This window comes from Oryzias melastigma, linkage group LG18 (genome assembly GCF_002922805.2).
Source record: "Oryzias melastigma strain HK-1 linkage group LG18, ASM292280v2, whole genome shotgun sequence".
Lineage (NCBI taxonomy): Eukaryota > Metazoa > Chordata > Actinopteri > Beloniformes > Adrianichthyidae > Oryzias > Oryzias melastigma.
Window position 1 is genome coordinate 1,803,768 of NC_050529.1, and position 17,641 is coordinate 1,821,408.

At 43.1% G+C, this 17,641-nt stretch overlaps 1 protein-coding gene across 2 annotated transcripts in view; it reads left to right on the forward strand.

The window, feature by feature from the left end:
* The window catches only part of LOC112156095 (tripartite motif-containing protein 2), a 17,511-nt gene extending 1,656 nt beyond the window's left edge, over positions 1-15,855 (forward strand). The window contains exons 2-14 of one of the 2 annotated variants that reach the window (XM_024288253.2): positions 4,780-5,252; positions 5,698-5,871; positions 6,901-7,081; positions 7,168-7,427; positions 7,502-7,640; positions 7,715-7,900; positions 8,786-8,981; positions 9,695-9,798; positions 9,878-10,045; positions 10,125-10,293; positions 10,664-10,734; positions 10,823-10,963; positions 11,048-15,855. In XM_024288253.2, the coding sequence (XP_024144021.1) occupies positions 5,242-5,252; positions 5,698-5,871; positions 6,901-7,081; positions 7,168-7,427; positions 7,502-7,640; positions 7,715-7,900; positions 8,786-8,981; positions 9,695-9,798; positions 9,878-10,045; positions 10,125-10,293; positions 10,664-10,734; positions 10,823-10,963; positions 11,048-11,200 (1,953 nt within the window). In that variant the 5' untranslated portion in view covers positions 4,780-5,241 and the 3' untranslated portion in view covers positions 11,201-15,855. The remainder of the gene's footprint in view (positions 1-4,779; positions 5,253-5,697; positions 5,872-6,900; positions 7,082-7,167; positions 7,428-7,501; positions 7,641-7,714; positions 7,901-8,785; positions 8,982-9,694; positions 9,799-9,877; positions 10,046-10,124; positions 10,294-10,663; positions 10,735-10,822; positions 10,964-11,047) is intronic. The other variant, XM_024288252.2, reaches the window with a different exon arrangement.
* The last annotated feature ends 1,786 nt before the right edge of the window (positions 15,856-17,641 follow it).

The following is a 17,641-nucleotide window of genomic DNA, read 5'->3' on the forward strand; positions in this document are numbered from 1 at the left end:
TTACCATTTAATTAAACTGTCATTTTCTTTTTTCATGACTATGGTTTTTACCTATAATGATTTTACAGTTTTTTAGCGATCGTGCTATAGCATTACACCTTATTCCAGAAGAAGAGCCAAAAACGATGCTTTAGACCACAAATGGTTACTTTAAAATATTTCCTTAAAAGAGTTTGGAAAATTCAAATAAAGATGTTGATTCTGTCAGCAGTGTGTGTTTAGGTTAACCGAGCGTTAGCATTAGCCATCCTATGGGAAAATCTATTAAACATTAGCATCAAGCTAGCGGATTTTAGTTTTATGTGCTAACATCTTTATGCATCGATTATTGATCTACTAAGCTAAAAAAGATTCAAATCATTTAATCAATTTTATTAACCCAGCTCTAATTCCCAGTGATATTTTAATTACGAGAATATTTTGCCAAAATCCAAAAACCTGTCGTTTTCTTGGACATAGTTTCTGGAGGAGTTCATCAGAAATTCCCTTCTGAGTCATAAACTGGACTGTTAGTGTGAAGTAAGCCTGCCTCCACTTCCCAATATCCATTTGTTTACATTCTCTCCCCCTAGCTTACAGGCCCTGGGACCACCAACCTAATTTAGCGGGGCTGCAAAAATGGCGAGCAAAATCGTCCGTACAGTTTAGATCCAGATTCAAGCTCAGATGAGGAAGACGAAGACGTTCATGGATCTGTTTGTCTGCAAGTGGATGCATCAGAATGGGGCGGAGCTTGGAGACTGTGGCCCCGCCCAACAAATCTGATGTTTTTTGAAAAATATTTTTTGTCTGTTTCAGATTCATAACCATTTAAGTAATTCATCTTTACAAAGATCCCATAAGAACATTTTAAAAACATCATTTTTATTATAGCGTCTTTAATAAAAAATAAGAAAGGCTTTAGTAGGAATCTGTCTTTAATTCAGACTTCCTCTGTATCTGGATAACCTTTAATTCTGACTTCTTTTTGAATATGAGCGTTTTTTTATATTTTTAACAACTAAATGACAAAAACCCTCAAAGTTTCAGTGTTTGGAGCTGATGGTAAATGACTCAACAGATCAGGAACGCTTTAGAATCTGATTTTCTGTTGTTGCAGTGACTATAAATGGATGTTCTTTCAGTTATAAACATTCAGACGTCACATTTTATTTTTAATGCAGCTGTAATTTCTCTTTTCACACAGCCAGAACTCTAGAATCAGAGTGATCCATCCATCCATCTTCTTAACCGCTTCTTCCCTTTCGGGGTCGCGGGGAGCCGGAGCCTATCCCGGCTACTGAAGGGCGAAGGCGGGGTACACCCTGGACAGGTCGCCAGTCAGCCGCAGGGCCAAAATGATCTCAATGCTTTACAATGTAGGCATAATGGTGCAATTCTTCAACTGGACATTTTCCATCCATCCATCCATCTTCTTAACCGCTTTGTCCCTTTCGGGGTCGCGGGGTGCCGGAGCCTAACCCGGCTGCTGATGGGCGAAGGCGGGGTACACCCTGGACAGGTCGCCAGTCTGTCTCAGGGCCTCAATCACACACACATTCACTCTCACAGTCACACCTAGGGGCAATTTAAAGTCACCAATTAACCTATGAAGCATGTTTTTGGACGGTGGGAGGAAGCCGGAGTCCCCGGTGAAAACCCACGCATGCACGGGGAGAACATGCAAACTCCACACAGAAAGGTCCCAGCCGGGAGTCGAACCGGGGCCTTCTCGCTGTGAGGCGAGAGCGCTAACCACTGCGCCACCGTGCAGCCCAGAATCAGAGTGATCTGATGGAAATGTCTAAACCAGATTTATAAAGCATTTACAGGAGAAAGCAAAGCATTGTGGGAGGAAGTACTGGCTAAGAATGGCTCCTCTTGTCTGTCGGTCTGTCAGTGTCAGACGGCGGCGGGTTCCACGCCGTTTCTGTACAACAAAGCTCCACAATCCTCAGCAGAACGGTGGAGTGGGGGAGTCACGTCTCTGCCCCCCCCGAGGCTGTGATGGGCTCCTGTGTGTCGGACACGTGTGTGAGTGAGGCGCCCTTCATCAGGAATGAGGGGGCGTGTCCTCAGAGCGTTTGAGGGGGAGGAGGGGCTGAAACTGGATTAGCCATAAAATCTCTGGTTTCCCTGATCCATAATCCCCCCCAGCATGAATTATTCACTGGAGATCATCTCCTGCATGAAGATGTGGGAGACACAAAGAGACGGAAAACCAGAGGAATCAGGACGGAGGGTTTGAGATATAAACAAACGTTTCTGTTGGGTCAGATGCTGACAGAAGGGCTGATGGGGGAGACTTTGACGACAGACCAGAAATATCCATCTGTCTGTCAGTCCGTCCATCAATCCAGTAATTGATCCATCCATCCATCCATCTGTCTATCCGTCTGTCTATCCATCCAGTCTGGCAGCACAGCAGTTAGACGTTGCACTTTCATGAACTTTGTAAGTAAACTGAATGAATGAATGAATGAAATGGTTTATTTCAAGCAATCAGGTCATAATAATACATAACATATCACAAAGAATCACAAGTTGATCACTTGAAAGGGAGTGGAAGGAAGCGAACTTATATAATCCCACCCCGCCCCACCACCTTTACCCCCATCTATCCATCCTCTTCTCTGGTCTGGACCCATCCATTACCATCTGGAGCCGATGCTGCGACTTTGGGTTGAAGGCATTTTCAGAGATCTAGAATTGGACCTGAGACTCAGTTTCTGTCTTCTATACAGAGACTTGACAGGAGACTCGACCTCGAGGACTGGACATCTAGATCTTAGGGGTTGTGAACATTTTCATTTGTGTATGGATGGTTTTGTGACTCCAGATCGTCGCTGTCAGCTCAGAAAACAAAAGTTCTGGACAGGTGACCATAGCTGACCCTCCAGAGAGGTACTGGAAAGTTTAAATGGAGCCAAATGTCTCAAAAATGTTGAATTAATTCTAAACTAGCCAACAATCAGAATATAACTGTTCAGCACCAAGACAAGGTCCACAACAAGTCAAAGCCTTTGGCTTTGTTTGAGCTTAACATACTCTAGTTAGGACTATTTTGATTGGCTCAAACTATCCGTCTTCAGTAGGTTGTAGTGGGCGGAGCTTGTCCCACTCTGTTTTTGCAGTTTAGAATCCGTTAAAGATGTCTCTGATTCTAAGTCCGATGTTCACATCTTAACGGATGACATTAAAAATAAATACAAACCACAAATTATGGGAAAGGATGAAGAAAATCCTAAAGACGGTTGAATAATTTAATTCTTCATTATTTGCCTCTTCACTAGACTAAAATGGTTCACTTGTTAAAGTATTTTCTTCTAGTCTAAATTATCAAAAAAAAAGTTTAATCTAAAGTTAAAGTTTGTGGAAACTCAGAAGTTAAACTTTAACTCAGAAAAAACATTTGACTGAACTTCCTGAATCCTTTACTTTCATGACCTTTCCCGATTAATGAGCAGCTGATGATTAACTGAGACGTTCTGGTGTTTGAACCCAAACCTGAAACCTCTGGACCGACCGGTTCCTCTCTCACTGAGACCTGGATCCTCTCAGACCTGTAAGATCATTTCACCTGGTCTGAGGTTGCTGCATTGCTTTGCTGCCATGTTGGGAAAAAGGAAGGAAGCCCTCCCCCTGCAGTTTGTTACCATGGAAACCGCCCCACCCCCTGTCTGACTCCTTCCTCCTCCTCCATCACTTTGAAGATGTTTAGCTGACCTACATTTCTGCTCCTGGAATCCATTCAGTGGATTTTAGAGGACATCATTTAGGGTGAAAGTAGAATTTTACCTCCAGAATCCTCCAGAACTCTGCTGGTCCCGGGTCTCTAGCTACTTTGAGGAAATGGACTCACTAGATGACTTCAATGGTCTTCTCTGTGTGATAATGGATCAGAGACTGAATACTTTTGAGTGTTTCTGCTGCATTTGCATCACAGATCAGTTTGTGGATCGCACAACCAGATGATTCCCCATCAAACATGACATCATTCAGTCTTATCTTGAGTTTCTTCAAATCAGGATTTTGGTTCTAAAATGTGAAAGAACGAGACAGTCTGCATGATCTGGACTGTATCAGAGAACTGGAGCGACTTTAGTGTGACATTTACTTTCGTCTCCAGCCAAATGGTGTCAATTCAGTCTCACTTCATCAGTAGGCAGTGATTGGTCCGAGTCGGTCTGTGTCAACGTTTCTATGGCAAACGCTCTTACCAATCAGGAGTGAGCTTGTTGGACGGCCACACCCCTACTATTTGAAAGAAGATACATACATTTTGGGTGCCAGCAGGCTCCACCTGCTTTTATTGAGGCATCTGATTGGTCAGTATATAACTTGAATAACTTGACTGTCAGTCCAGTTCGTGTATACAGTCAATGATTTGGAGATAAAAGCTTTTAGAGTGGCTGTAACTCTGAAAGGGTTCGCTTTAGATGTAGATTTCTAGAGTAAACGGCGATGATCTCTGGAAAACAATGATAGATCTGATTTTTTTTTCTGTTTTTGTATTTTTTCTTTCTATGCTGCAGTTTCTCTGTTTGCTGGTTAATGTGAATCATGGAACAGTTACTCATTTACATTCAAACTAGCAGCTTTTTTAGTGAACATGACCTCAGTGGAACAGAAATGACCATCAGTCCAGGTGAGTCCAGGAGGTGGATTCGGTCTGTATCAGTTCTGGGAATCTGTTCTTGGTTTGACAAGTTCTTTAGTGGAAACCGCCTGGGCAGAAATAGATGCTGGACAGAGGATTCATCATCTCTTTTCTTTGTGATTTCTGTTTCTGTCATCCAGAACGGAGTGGAAATAATCTCCAGAATCTACCCGGATGGGAGGTCTGGACCCACCATGACAGGCGACAGGTTTGACTAAAGAAGTCCATCCTCTTCTCCTGAGTCTGCAGTGTTCAACGTCACAGAGAAGCTCACTACTGCTGGTCAGCTGCTCATTATGGGCTGCCAGACTCTAACGGGTTGTTCCTCAGAACCAGAACTTGTGAAGAACCACAGCTCGAGTGTGGTCCTCTCGGATGTATGATGGAGTAAATCTGAGGTTCCTCTGAAGCGAACAAACCAACAACCTGAGCGTAGAGCCCCCTCCTCTGGCTGCAGAGAGGACCACGGGGGTGTGATTGGTCCCCCCACCCCCCAGCAGGCTGCCTCTCGCAGATGGAGGCCCACCAGCACTCCCCAGATAGCAGCAGTGAGGAGTGCACCGTCCTGGAGGCGCCACCTGGAAAAAACTCCTGCCCCCAACATGCAGCCAAGGTGAGTCTAATGGACAAAGACGGTTCCCAAACACAAGTTTTTATTTGATAGACAGAGTGCTGGCTGCACCTCTCACATGGCTTTGGCTCCCCCTGTTGGTCTGAAGGTCCAACTGCAGTTTTCACAATTCCAAACATGCTCAGAAATAAATTTATCTTTAAATCCATGCTGGCAGGTTACACTTAGCTTCAACAGAAAAAGAAAAAAATATATTGAAAATCAATCAATTAAAAACTTAAGGTCAGGGAAGTGGTAGCTTCCTTAACTTTTGTCAGGTACTAAGCATCTGTACATTTTGGTGAGTTTGTGACAAGGGTGACATTTTTGCTCAAACTTGTAGTCAGAAAGACAAAATGTGAAAATAACTTCTGTCAAGGACAGAATCAAAGACAATCGTCTGACCCCAGACCTTCCCCTCAGAACGCCATCATGACCTCAGTTCCAGCCTTGACTCTTCACCCCACCTGCAGGTCGCTGACGTGTACTGTTCGGCCTGCGAGTGCGCGCTGTGCAGCGACTGCGTGCCGGAGCATGAAGAGCACCCGAAGGTGCCCCTCAGCGAGGCTCTGGAGCATCACCGCATTATCCTGCAGGAGAGGCTGGGCGCCGTTCAGACCAGGTACCATCAAACACCCAGATGACCACGACACAGGGAAAATCCAAAGAGTTTACACCCCAGTTTCTCCAAGTGGGACAATCAAAAAGGTCCATGAGGAAGTCATGTTGATGATATTCAAACTCTTGTTAGTTCAACTAGTAGTTTACGCATTCTCAGTCCCAACTCGTCATATTTGGACGTATGATTTGGGCCCCCTTTATGTCACTTTTTGGGTGTCCCAGACTTGTCGTTTTTTGACTTGCTGGCTGTTCCCATTAAACCAGGGGTCCCCAACCTCCAGACCTAGATACCAGTCTAGAACTGGTACCGCTTGGTACCAGGCCACAGACAGGAAAAAATTCATAGGTTAATCAGGCATCCCCAACCCTCGGGAAGCAGTACCAAAGGAAGACCATTGGAAACTCTTACCAGCGAGGAAGGCCCTAACCAGCCTCTCCCGGTGTCTATTGGATTTCTTTGTCAAAACCTTCACCTTTGGGAGACCCTAACCTCAACCCCATGAACCCCATGAACCAGTCTTGCTCTTAAGCCCTAACCCAGGGGAGAGGCTCTAACCCTAACCAGCATCTTCCTCTGTCCAATTTTATGATCAATCAGAATCATACCCTAACCCTAACATGGTACCAGTTCTCCATCTGTTACCACATCCCGAGTGATGGGGACCCGTGGTGGTAAGAACAGTCAGCAGGTCAAAAACGACGAATTGGGGACACCCAAATTGTCAAAAAGTGAGGCAAAAGGGGCCTGAACCATACGTCTACATATGACGAGTCAAGAGTGAGAATGTGTGGTTCGTGATGCTGGAGAAGCAGCAACACAAAACGCAGAACAAGTTCTCTGAATGAAAACTTGTCAGAAGTGAAACTGCAATATAGGAACCATTTATGAGCATTTTGTTTAAGCTCAATAGGTTTGAAATGATCTGAACTCCGTTCCAATTCAGAGACACAAAAAAGAGCCAAATGTATTTAAAAAAATGACCCTAACTTTAGTTTCCCATCCCTTCTTTTCCATAACTCGCCTCCGAAGACTGCCCCAGATTTCGGATGCGCTGTCTTTCGTTAAGGAGATTCTCCACCAGCTGACCAGCCAGAGGGGCTCCATCGAGGAGGACATCCAGTCCAGCTTTGAGGATCTGCACAAGCAGCTGGACGTCCGGAAAAGTGTGCTGCTGATGGAGCTGGAAGTCACCTACGGACTCAAACAGAAGGTGGAGAACAAGATGAGAAACATTTCCTGTTTTTTCCCATCATCTTAAAATATGAAGTGTTTAAAAGATAGATTCTGATTATGCAGGTCCTTCAAGCCCAAATAGACAGACTCCTCCGCGGAGACGAGGACATCTCCGGCGTCTGCACCCAGACGGAGGAGGCTCTGGCGGGCGAGGCGTGCGCGGCAAACCTGCAGGTGGAGCGCGACCTCGCGGAACGGCTGAGCGAGCTGGCTCACCTCTGCTTACCCAGCCAGCCTGAGGAGAACGACCAGCTGGATCTGATCCTGGAGACGGATGGGCTGAGAAAGTCCATCCACAACCTGGGGACCATCCTTACCACCAGGTGAGAAGCGCTGAGTCAGCAGGATTCCAGCTTTACTGCTGGAAATGAACTCATGTTTGGTTTGATGTCTTCAGCGCGGTGGCGAGCCAGAGTGAAGCCATGGGTGCCGGTCTGGAACAATCCATCGTTGGACATCCTGCCTCTGTTACCATAGTTACCAGAGACAAATCCGGAGGGGCCTGCAAAAGTGGCAACGCCATCCTCTCCGCTGAGGTAGAGCTGGACAAATTAGTCCCTTGTTTTTGGGAACAACCTCCCAGAAATGACTGACCAACCTTATCATGCAGGTCTTCACTCCAGATGGGAGCATAGTGGACGGCGAGATCGTTGACCACAAGAATGGCACTTATGAGTTTGTGTACACAGTCCCGAAGGAGGGAGACTTCTCGCTGGCACTCCGGCTCTACAACCAGCACATTAAAGGGAGTCCCTTCAAACTGAAGGTTGTCAGGGCTTCAGAGGCAGAGGTTGAGGTGGGTGGAGCCATCTTTAGATTTGGCATTCAATCTTGTCGAATGGTTAGTGAAATATTTTCTGGATAGCTATTTCATATAATCTCTTTAGTCTACTCACTCACTTGTTGGCTTTAGTAGTTAAAAATTTTGGGTAATTCAGTTTGTAGGTATGAAAGTTCATAGGAACTCTGGTCTAAATCAAACAATTGAACTGTAGTTACCCTGACAAGCAGAGTCTTGGCTGACTCGGAAGTAAACGCGGGAAAAATTCCAGGTAGTCCCATTAGCTGTGTCAGTCATAGTAGGGTTAAACTTGTGTTCCATATTTGACCTATCCTCTATGATTTGTTTGATTGGACTCGTTCCTGTGCGCGGTGACCATATAGTGGCTTAACTCCCAATCCAACTGATTAATGCTGACAGTCAAACAAGGAGACATTGGGTCCTATTTTTAGAATCGTTGGTATTACTCAATCGTGGATTTGAACCCACGACCTTGAAGTCTTAGGGAGGACACTCTACCACAAGGCTACTGAGTTGGTGATACAGTCCACTTCAGTGTGAATGCAAACAAATCCAGGAGCAGAAGAGAACTAAACATGTGGTGAAGTAAGTCCTGAGTCCCGTGTGAACATTACAACAAAAGTAGCCACAACTCAAATCCAAAGAAGTGATAACCAGAAGAACGTTGATCTGCTCTAGTGTTAAATGGAGCTTCCCCCCTCTCAGATCTGGGTCTACAGGATTATTGTAGTGTAAAAAGAACCCAAGGATGATTATACAAAACGTGATTGGTACTTCTTTGTTTAAAAAGGAGGGCATCTGGTTGATCAAAGTTCAACTGGTTCAACTTTTGATGAGTGTTCAATTGCGTATTGACACGAACCCTTTGCTCTTCATCAGGTATCTCCCTCCACAACAACAGCAACAAACTCAGCAGCTAACGCCACACCATCCACTGGTTCCTCTGAGGGGGCAAAGAGACGAGGAAAGTCACCCGGACAGAAGAAGAAGGGCTCAAAAAGAGCCAGCAGTGCCCTAGGGACCCCCCGGCGCAAGACCCAGAACCCCATTGAGGATGACCTCATCTTTAAGATTGGTAAGAAGGGCAATAACAGAAAACTATGTTTGAAGCTTTCATTTACAGTCGCATTGAGGTTGCTTTGAAAGGAGGTATAGCCTTTCAGGATTTTTGCAGTGTCCAAACGAGGGCTGTTAGTGTGAAGATCAAGCAGGTGTTTTAGGGCATAGAGCACCACAGAGATCATTGGTTAGTCCTAATTCCCTTATGGCTTGATGAGGGCTGTTGGCGCGTATCAGAAGAACAAATCAGCAAAAAGTCAAGTTCTTTAATCTCTTTTTTCAGGGAACATCACATAAATATATCAGTTGGGAACAATTTGAAAGGGCAGCCTACATTGCAATACCATGAAAGCCATACTAGAAAAGGGTCCTCCATTGGTGGTTGGCTCTGGCTCAGTTAGTTCTCGCTCCATAAAACTAGGACTTTTCTAATGACTAGTGTGGCAAAAGAACACCGTACAACCATCCGTCATAATTGCGTGGAACTTCCATTAAGTCTTATGAATACTTCACAATATATTTACCACACGCACAATAATGGTACATTCAATTTTCAGTACCTTAAGGGCCGTACGAGCCTCAAGGGGACTGCAAGATACACCCAAAAATTTGTAACACCCTCTATCTTTGTACAGGTGTATGTGACTAGTATCTGTTGAGAGATAAAAAGGAAAACAAAAAGATATAAAAGCAGAATTCTTTTCTGTCTTGACTGTATTTTCCCTTCAGGGACAAAGGGGAGGAATAAGGGCGAGTTCACCAACCTTCAAGGAGTGGCTGCCTCTTGTGGCGGCAGAATACTGATAGCTGACAGCAACAACCAGTGTGTTCAGGTACACAGGAATGAATCATTTTCTGGGATTTAAAATCTCTAAATGTTTGTTCTAACTCAGAAATGTTTGATCTGTGCAGGTCTTCTCCAACGAGGGAGAGTTTAAAAGCCGGTTTGGGGTCCGCGGACGCACGCCAGGCCAGTTGCAGCGGCCGACAGGCGTGGCCGTGCACCCCTCTGGTGACATCATCATCGCTGACTATGACAACAAGTGGGTTAGCATCTTCACCAGCGAGGGCAAGTTTAAGGTTTGTGGTTTGCGGTTGCTTGGTGATTGGGGAACCCCATAGGCGGTGTGTCACGTCGGCTGCCTCTCCTCCTCACCAGGCCAAACTCGGCTCCGGCAGACTCATGGGGCCAAAAGGAGTTTCTGTAGACCAAAACGGTCATGTGATCGTCGTCGACAACAAGGCGTGCACCGTCTTCATCTTCCAGCTGACCGGGAAACTCATCACCAAATTTGGTAGTCGAGGAAACGGGGACAAACAGTTTGCAGGTACGGATCGGTCCAAGATTCTGGAAGCGAAATGTTTTTTTTATCAACATAGAAAAGTGAAAGCCGATCAACACTGTGGGATGGGTTTCCATATAAAACTGAGATCTGATATTTTTCGTGAAAGTTTTTTTTATATTTTGAAATCTCTTTCATGACAATGTTTCACTTTTTTTCAAAAAGAAAGAATCCAGAGACACAAAATCCAAATAAAAAAGTTACAAAAAAGTAACTTCAATTGAATAAACTAGATTCCAAAAAACAACATAAAAAAACACAAAAATGATAATAAACCTTTGAAATTTGCTGGTTGTTGCTTTAACATGTCAGCAGTGAAAGTTCCTGACGTTCTTCTTCTGTTCTCCCCCTGAAGGTCCACACTTTGCTGCAGTGAACAAGAACAATGAGATCATCATCACCGACTTCCATAACCACTCCGTGAAGGTTGACTTGCATCATAAAATCCACGTCTCAGCCTCCTATGGGGGCAGTTGTTATGGCAACTTCAAACTCTGCTATTTTCTTTGGTCAGGTTTTCACCCCTGAAGGGGAGCTGGTGTTGAAGTTTGGCTCGAACGGTGAAGGAAACGGTCAGTTTAACGCTCCCACGGGCGTGGCTGTGGACACCAATGGAAACATCATTGTAGCCGATTGGGGCAACAGCCGAATACAGGTACAGACACGCGTGTGCTGGCTCTGTGGCTCAGAGAAAACCATCAGTTACAGCAGATAATCTTTGTTTCATCAAACCCTTCAGGTCTTCGACGGCAGCGGGTCTTTCCTGTCGTACATCAACACGTCTGCTGACCCTCTGTACGGACCGCAGGGCCTGGCGCTGACCTCCGACGGACACGTGGTCGTGGCCGACTCTGGCAACCACTGCTTTAAAGTCTACCGCTACCTGCAATGATGAAGGCTGGTGTGGATGTGGGGAGCTGAAGAGGGACGAGGAGGAGACGCTTGGTGCATGATGATAACTGCATGAACCTGTGATGTGGGACGACTGCAAGAAAATGAAACTTCAGTGAAATCTCAGAGTTTGAGGAAGGTCATCAAGAGGAACGTCGTAGAATGGAAACATGAAACTTATTGACACAAATGGAAACGATCGCAGAGATGAACACAAAGGACGAAGAGAATCACCAGACATTTCCCCCCAAAGGTTGGTGCAGACGGCTTTATCGTTAGAAGAGTACAGCAAATGTTTTCTAGGTGAATAAATGTCAAATCTTCAGTTTACAATTCTAAGATGGATGGAAGGATTGTTGGCAAATGAAAGGAATGAAAGTATAAATAGATGAATGCGGAGGAGAGTTTGGGGTTTTACTGTTCTGGGGTGTAAATGATATTCACTTAAAAGAGGCCCCTGTCTTGGACATTCTTTACTGAAACATATTAGTTTGCATGTGATGGTCAACTTAGACAAAATCTTATGTAAAGAAAGAAGAGTCGGTTTTCCATCGACTCCCTAATTATTCATTAGTTTGTACGGTTAGGAATCATTCATCCGTAGACCGAGACATGGGCCGCTTTTAGCCGGCGATCTTTCTAGATTGTTCGATTATGGAATGTTTTTCTTTACGGTCCATCAGCTGGAGCTCCAGTTACTCAGTAGAATCGACTGCCTGAGCTTAACTTTGATTGTCTGAACGACTGTGTGTGTTCCCTCCATGTGTTTGGATGTGTTTTCCTGAGAAAAAGCAGAAAAAATCTACAAGTTCTATTTGTGGGAATTCCTTTCATAGTGTGTGCAGAGCTAAAATTAAGGAGCATACCATTTTATGGTAATATCTGGACACATCTGTGTGTACTCATAGTTTTACTGAGAAAAAAACGACCAGACCGGGCATTCTAGGTTCAGATTCATCCTTCTCCTTGACCTGGAGGTTCAAGTATGTTCAAAAATGTTCTCCTTTATGACTTCAAAGTTCTAGAATGTTCAGATTCTGTTTTATTTTAAACTTGAAGATTTGAGAATGTTCGGTTTTATCCTCCATTATGAATTGTAAGTTCTAGAATGTTCATATTCATTTTTATTTAAATTTCTAGAATGTTCAGTTTTATCCTCCTCTATGAATTGGAAGATCTAGAAGATTCAGATTTTTTTTTAATTTAAAGTTCTAGAATGTTCAGGTTCATTTTTATTTTAAACTTGAAGGATCTAGAATGTTCAGTTTTATCATCTTCCATGAATTGAAAGTTCTACAATGTTCATATTTTTTTTCAGTCGAAATTTCTAGAATGTTCAGTTTTTTCTCCCATATGAATTGGAAGCTCTAGAATGTTCAGATTCAATTTTTTAACATGAAGGTTGTAGTATGTTTAGTTGTATCATCTTTCATGAATTGAAAGTTCTAGAATACTCAGATTTTTTTTTTTTTTTGAAAGTTCAGTTTCTTTGGGAACTACCGGTTCTAGAAAGTTCAGATTCATGGTTCTTTGACAAACTTGGAGGTTCTAGAATTTTCAGTTTTATCCTCTTTTATAAATTAAAGGTTCTTGAATGTTCAAATTTTTTTAATTAAAGGCTCTAGAATGTTCAGTTTTATCATCGTATGAATTCTAGAATGTTACATTTTTTTTCTCAGACTTGAAAAGTTCTGGAATGTTCTGATTCATCCTTTGGTGTTGAGTTATGGATTCTAGAAGGCCTTAAAAACATTCATGAAGTCCCTTCGGTTGCTTGAACCATTCCATCGCACGGAACGAAGAAACAACAAAAGAAAGATGAATCAGTGGTTTCAAATCATGTTCAGATTATCCTTCGATGGTCTCATGAACATCTACATGTCATGAACTCAGTGTTTGCAGGTGACTAAGTAAGAGAGGACAGACAACGAAGAACCTAATTTAGCAAATTTCGATCAAAAAAGACAGAAAAATATGAAACTTCTTCTGTAAAGTAACTCCGTTTAGGCTTGTATAGATCTAGAGGATGTATAATAAATCGGACCAATTTTAGTTAATGCATATCAGTTTAGTTTTCATGCTGTATTTACTCTACACATGTTTTTTATGCAATTTTCTTCACAAAACATAACTTTACCAAACAAAAATTATTCTTATTTGATTAATAACTCTGATATGAATTTTAATTGAGTTATTATCAGAAACCTTTAACCAGTTCAGCCTAAATAGCTATCAAGCTTGGTATCAGTGAGGTCACAGTAGTTGCTGAATATGTTTGTGTTTATTTACATTCTTGATGCAGTTGAGTTTAGCTTATTATTAAAGTGCCATTCAACAAAAGAACCCGAGAAACATCCAACCCACCAGAAATAAAATGAATTTAAATTATTATTCAAAACAATTAAAGACTTTATGTATAATTCAGCTCAGATCAGGAATGTATGTCAAAATTTGCCTATAAAGTGAATATAATTATACAGATAGGAACTCCTTCTGTTATAGTACTTGAGAAATGAATATGACGGTCTCCTCTGTCCTCTTACGTTTTCTAGAGAGGATCGTCAATGTTAAGGGCTCTAAGAGTATAAATAACAAAAAACTTGATGTCAGTAAACAGGATGGATGCTTCCGCTCTTTGATGCTACAAGCTATTTCTTTTAAAAGTTAAACCTGCTCATATAGTGGATCAGATCAACATTTAAACCTTATTTATGTTTCAAACTGCACCCGTCTTGGCCTTAACTTATTTTCTCCAGCATTCAAATAACATTTTGATCTGCAATATCCAACAAGAACATCTATTATAATTTGGAAAAAGATGGTATTTGTTCCCTTTCGTGACTCTACAATGGATTTTGACAGAATCTGAACAGAGTTGTGTCACGGTAATGATGAGATATTGCAACAAAACAACAGCTCTAACAATCATAACTGTTGAAGATGGACTGCAACATTTGATGGTATAAAAGTTGTGTCATCTGCAAAGAAACATTCGCAGTTTTAGCGTCTGGTGTAGTAAATACTTTACGTACAGAGTTGTGAATGGGCTGCTGAGTGTTGATGAACATTCCCATGATTCCTCACGAGCAGTGAGGTCAAATATGAGAAATGACCAAGAATTTATAAAACGTATTTCTGGAAAGTCTTTTGTGACGCTAATATTCCGATATAGCATTTACATGAATTACAATAGACAAAAAAACAAACTTTTGCTGCATTGACACAGAATGGGACAGCTTTATTGTGTTTTATTTTCAAACTATTATCATGGATTCCTTAGAATAGCTATCAGTGATTTTAACTTCTGTTCTTGAGTCTTATGAAAGCATACAAATAAGACTGTTATCAATGCAATATGTATATGTTGTCTGAATGTTAATTTATTTCTCTTTGTTATTTATTTCCATTGATGGTGTCACTGGATTGTGTTGGAACTCTGAAGTGCCCATGTTCTTTTATCCGTTTTGTCTTAACGTGGAGATGTGGATGTGAAGGTGGCGTTTGACCTGAGTGGAGATGAAAACTGTCCTCAAATAAAACTCGTCTTTGCTGTTGGGGAACAAGGACCAAGCTAACTGGGTTAGAAACATACCTGCTCAAAATGGCCTTTTCTTCTGAAATCATTCAACTAATTAAGCATTTAATCTAGTTTAAGCCTTTTCTTTCATTACATCTTTTTGTATGAATTCATTTGAACGACGATTAACCAGAGACTGTATATGAGAAATGGACCAAGTGAGTGTGATGTTATCCGTAGAAAAGGGTTCTGACCAAATGAAGTCAATTCACTCAGTCCAGTTCTCATATACAGTCAACATAACTAAATCAAATGTGGTAAAATAACACATCCTCATTCCCAAGTTGTCCCATTTTGACGTTGGGTTGAGGTCCCTCCGCGTCATTTTTTGACGTTTTGGGTGTACCCAACTTGTTGTTTTTTTATGTGCTGGCTGTTCCAATTAAATCATGAGCTCAGTCATTTGTGTCGTATGTTGTACCAGACATGGACCAAACCCCGGGACACGGCCAGTACCAATAACCCTAACCCCATTTGCCTAACCCTAGCCGGGTGCGGTTTACCTCCTGATACTGGACAGTACTGATTGAATTGCCTGGAGTTTGTAGACCTTTGATTTAATGGGAACAGCCAGCATGTAAAAAAAGGAATAGTTAGGGACACCAAAAAGAACAATTTTTAGATGCAGAGTGGTCTTTAACCAAACGTCAAAATTTGACGACTTGGAAATGAGAATGTGTTGAATAAAAATGTTTAGAAATCAGTTCCTGAAGGTAGTAAATTCAAACGCTGGTTTCAAAATCCTTAAAAAAAGGCAAGTAATAATAAAATGGATGTAATATTTTTCTAAGATTGTGCTGCCATTCTCTGTGAGTTGGTATGGACCCGACGTTTGCTGGACATTCAGCCTTAATACGAGTCGATCACGCTTATGAATGTTGTTTGCGATGATGGAACCGCCTTCGATTAGACGTGTGATAAAACACAACACCATCAGTTACTGCTTTATGGACAGTTTCCCAGAGGACCCTTCAGTCACCTGCCTGCTCACCTCTCTGTCTTTACGGCTTGTCTTGTCTGTTCAATGGTTTGTGAATATCCACACAGCACTCCAATAAAATTCTCCTCCATTAACTCCACTCATCTGCATCCTTTTGGCTCGACTTTATTTCTGTCCTTGTCGCGTTTATCCGACAGAGTGACATCAAATTAAAAAGTTTATTTCACACACTACAACAAAATAAACAAAGAATGATCTGTAGTACAGCAAAGAAATGTCTTTCAGGAAACAGAGTTTAAGACTTTTGGTAAGAAAACAACCACATACATGCTGATAAACTACGACAGAAAAAAATGTCTCTAGTTCTGTAAAACTGATTGGGTTAGGGTTAGTTAGAGTCATTAAACATGCTCTCTGAACAGACAGCATACAGACAGCATACATCATTTAGCGACATTCGTTTGCATAATCTAAACATGCAAACTGCAGGATTCTGCTTTGCATCTGTCATCGTCTAAAGCTGAGTTTATGATTCGGTAAAAAGCTAAATGACGGAAGGTTTGCAGCTGACAAACTGTGGCAAAAAAGGTAAAATGGAAACAGGAAAAAGGAAAGTTATGTGTCTAAAGTAGGGGTATGCAACTTTTAACGCTCAAAGAGCCGTTCGGTCCAGTTTCTCATTGAATAAAACCCAGAAAGAGTTCCACTGGACTGGGACACAGCCTACGGTTTGGGGACCTGTGATTCAATGGGAACAACCAGCATGTTGGGGACACCTAAAACATCCGTTTTTGATCTGGAGGGGTCCTTAACCAAATGTCAATAAGTGATGAGTTGAGGATGAAAATGTGTTGAAGAGTCACACGTGAGACCCCTGGTCTAGCGGCTGTCGTTTGCGGACACAGTGAGGTAAGTTCCCGGTCCGGTGGAGGAACAGCACAGGCAGCACCACAGAACTCGGCAGACAGAACCAGGGGATCAAGCTAAAGAGCAGACAGCTCTCACTTTCAGGCATTTGAGCTACAACAATCAGAGCGATGAGGACCACCGTCCAAACCAAACCCAACAACACCGCTACCAGGATGAGCAGGATAGTGAGGAACGCCCTCCTCTTGGCTTGGTTGGCGTGGTCCCGGACCCCACCGGGCTCCCCAGGACCTGGACGCTTGAGGGCCCCGAGGACAGAGATGCTGCAAAAACACACGACCATGAAGGTCCAGTTTGTAAGAAAAAAAAACATGGTGAGGTTTGCCGTCACGTTAGCTGCATGCACCGCAACAGCCAACACCAAAAAGAGAAGCCAAACGCAGGCGAGGTTAGCGTTCCTGAGCCGTCTCCCGGCCCTGCTCCTCTGCCTCAGGTACGTGATTGGATGGACGACAGCCAGGTAGCGCTCCACACAGGTCAGCGAGTGGAACTGCAGCTTGACAGACCAGGTCACTGAGAACATGTTGAACCCGAACATCGCCACTCCGATGACGGCAGTGTAGCCACCGAGCGAGTAGAGGATGGAGGAGAAGATCTCAATCAGCCCCATGGCCGCCATGTTACAGCTGAAGAGGTCGGACTGTCTCATTCTCGGCACGGAGTTTAAAGAACGCCATTTCCTCCACTGGTTGAGGACGGCGAGGAAAAGCGGGCTGATGAAGAGGACGTTGAAGGCAGTGAACGCCGCCACGATGTGGTTCCCCGTGCTGTACATGAAGCACTGGGTAAAAAGGGTGTGGGAGGAGTTAAGACTGACAAAGGGACTCTGGGAGGTGTTTTCATGCATGGCAGCCTGAAGAGGGAGGAGCCTGGAGACAGAACAGGAAGAGAGATGGTCATTGAACCTTCAATGGTTGCAAACTGGAATAAAACAATTGTTGTCAATCACAGACACAAACAAACAATAAACTGGACTGGACTACACACACCGGACACCT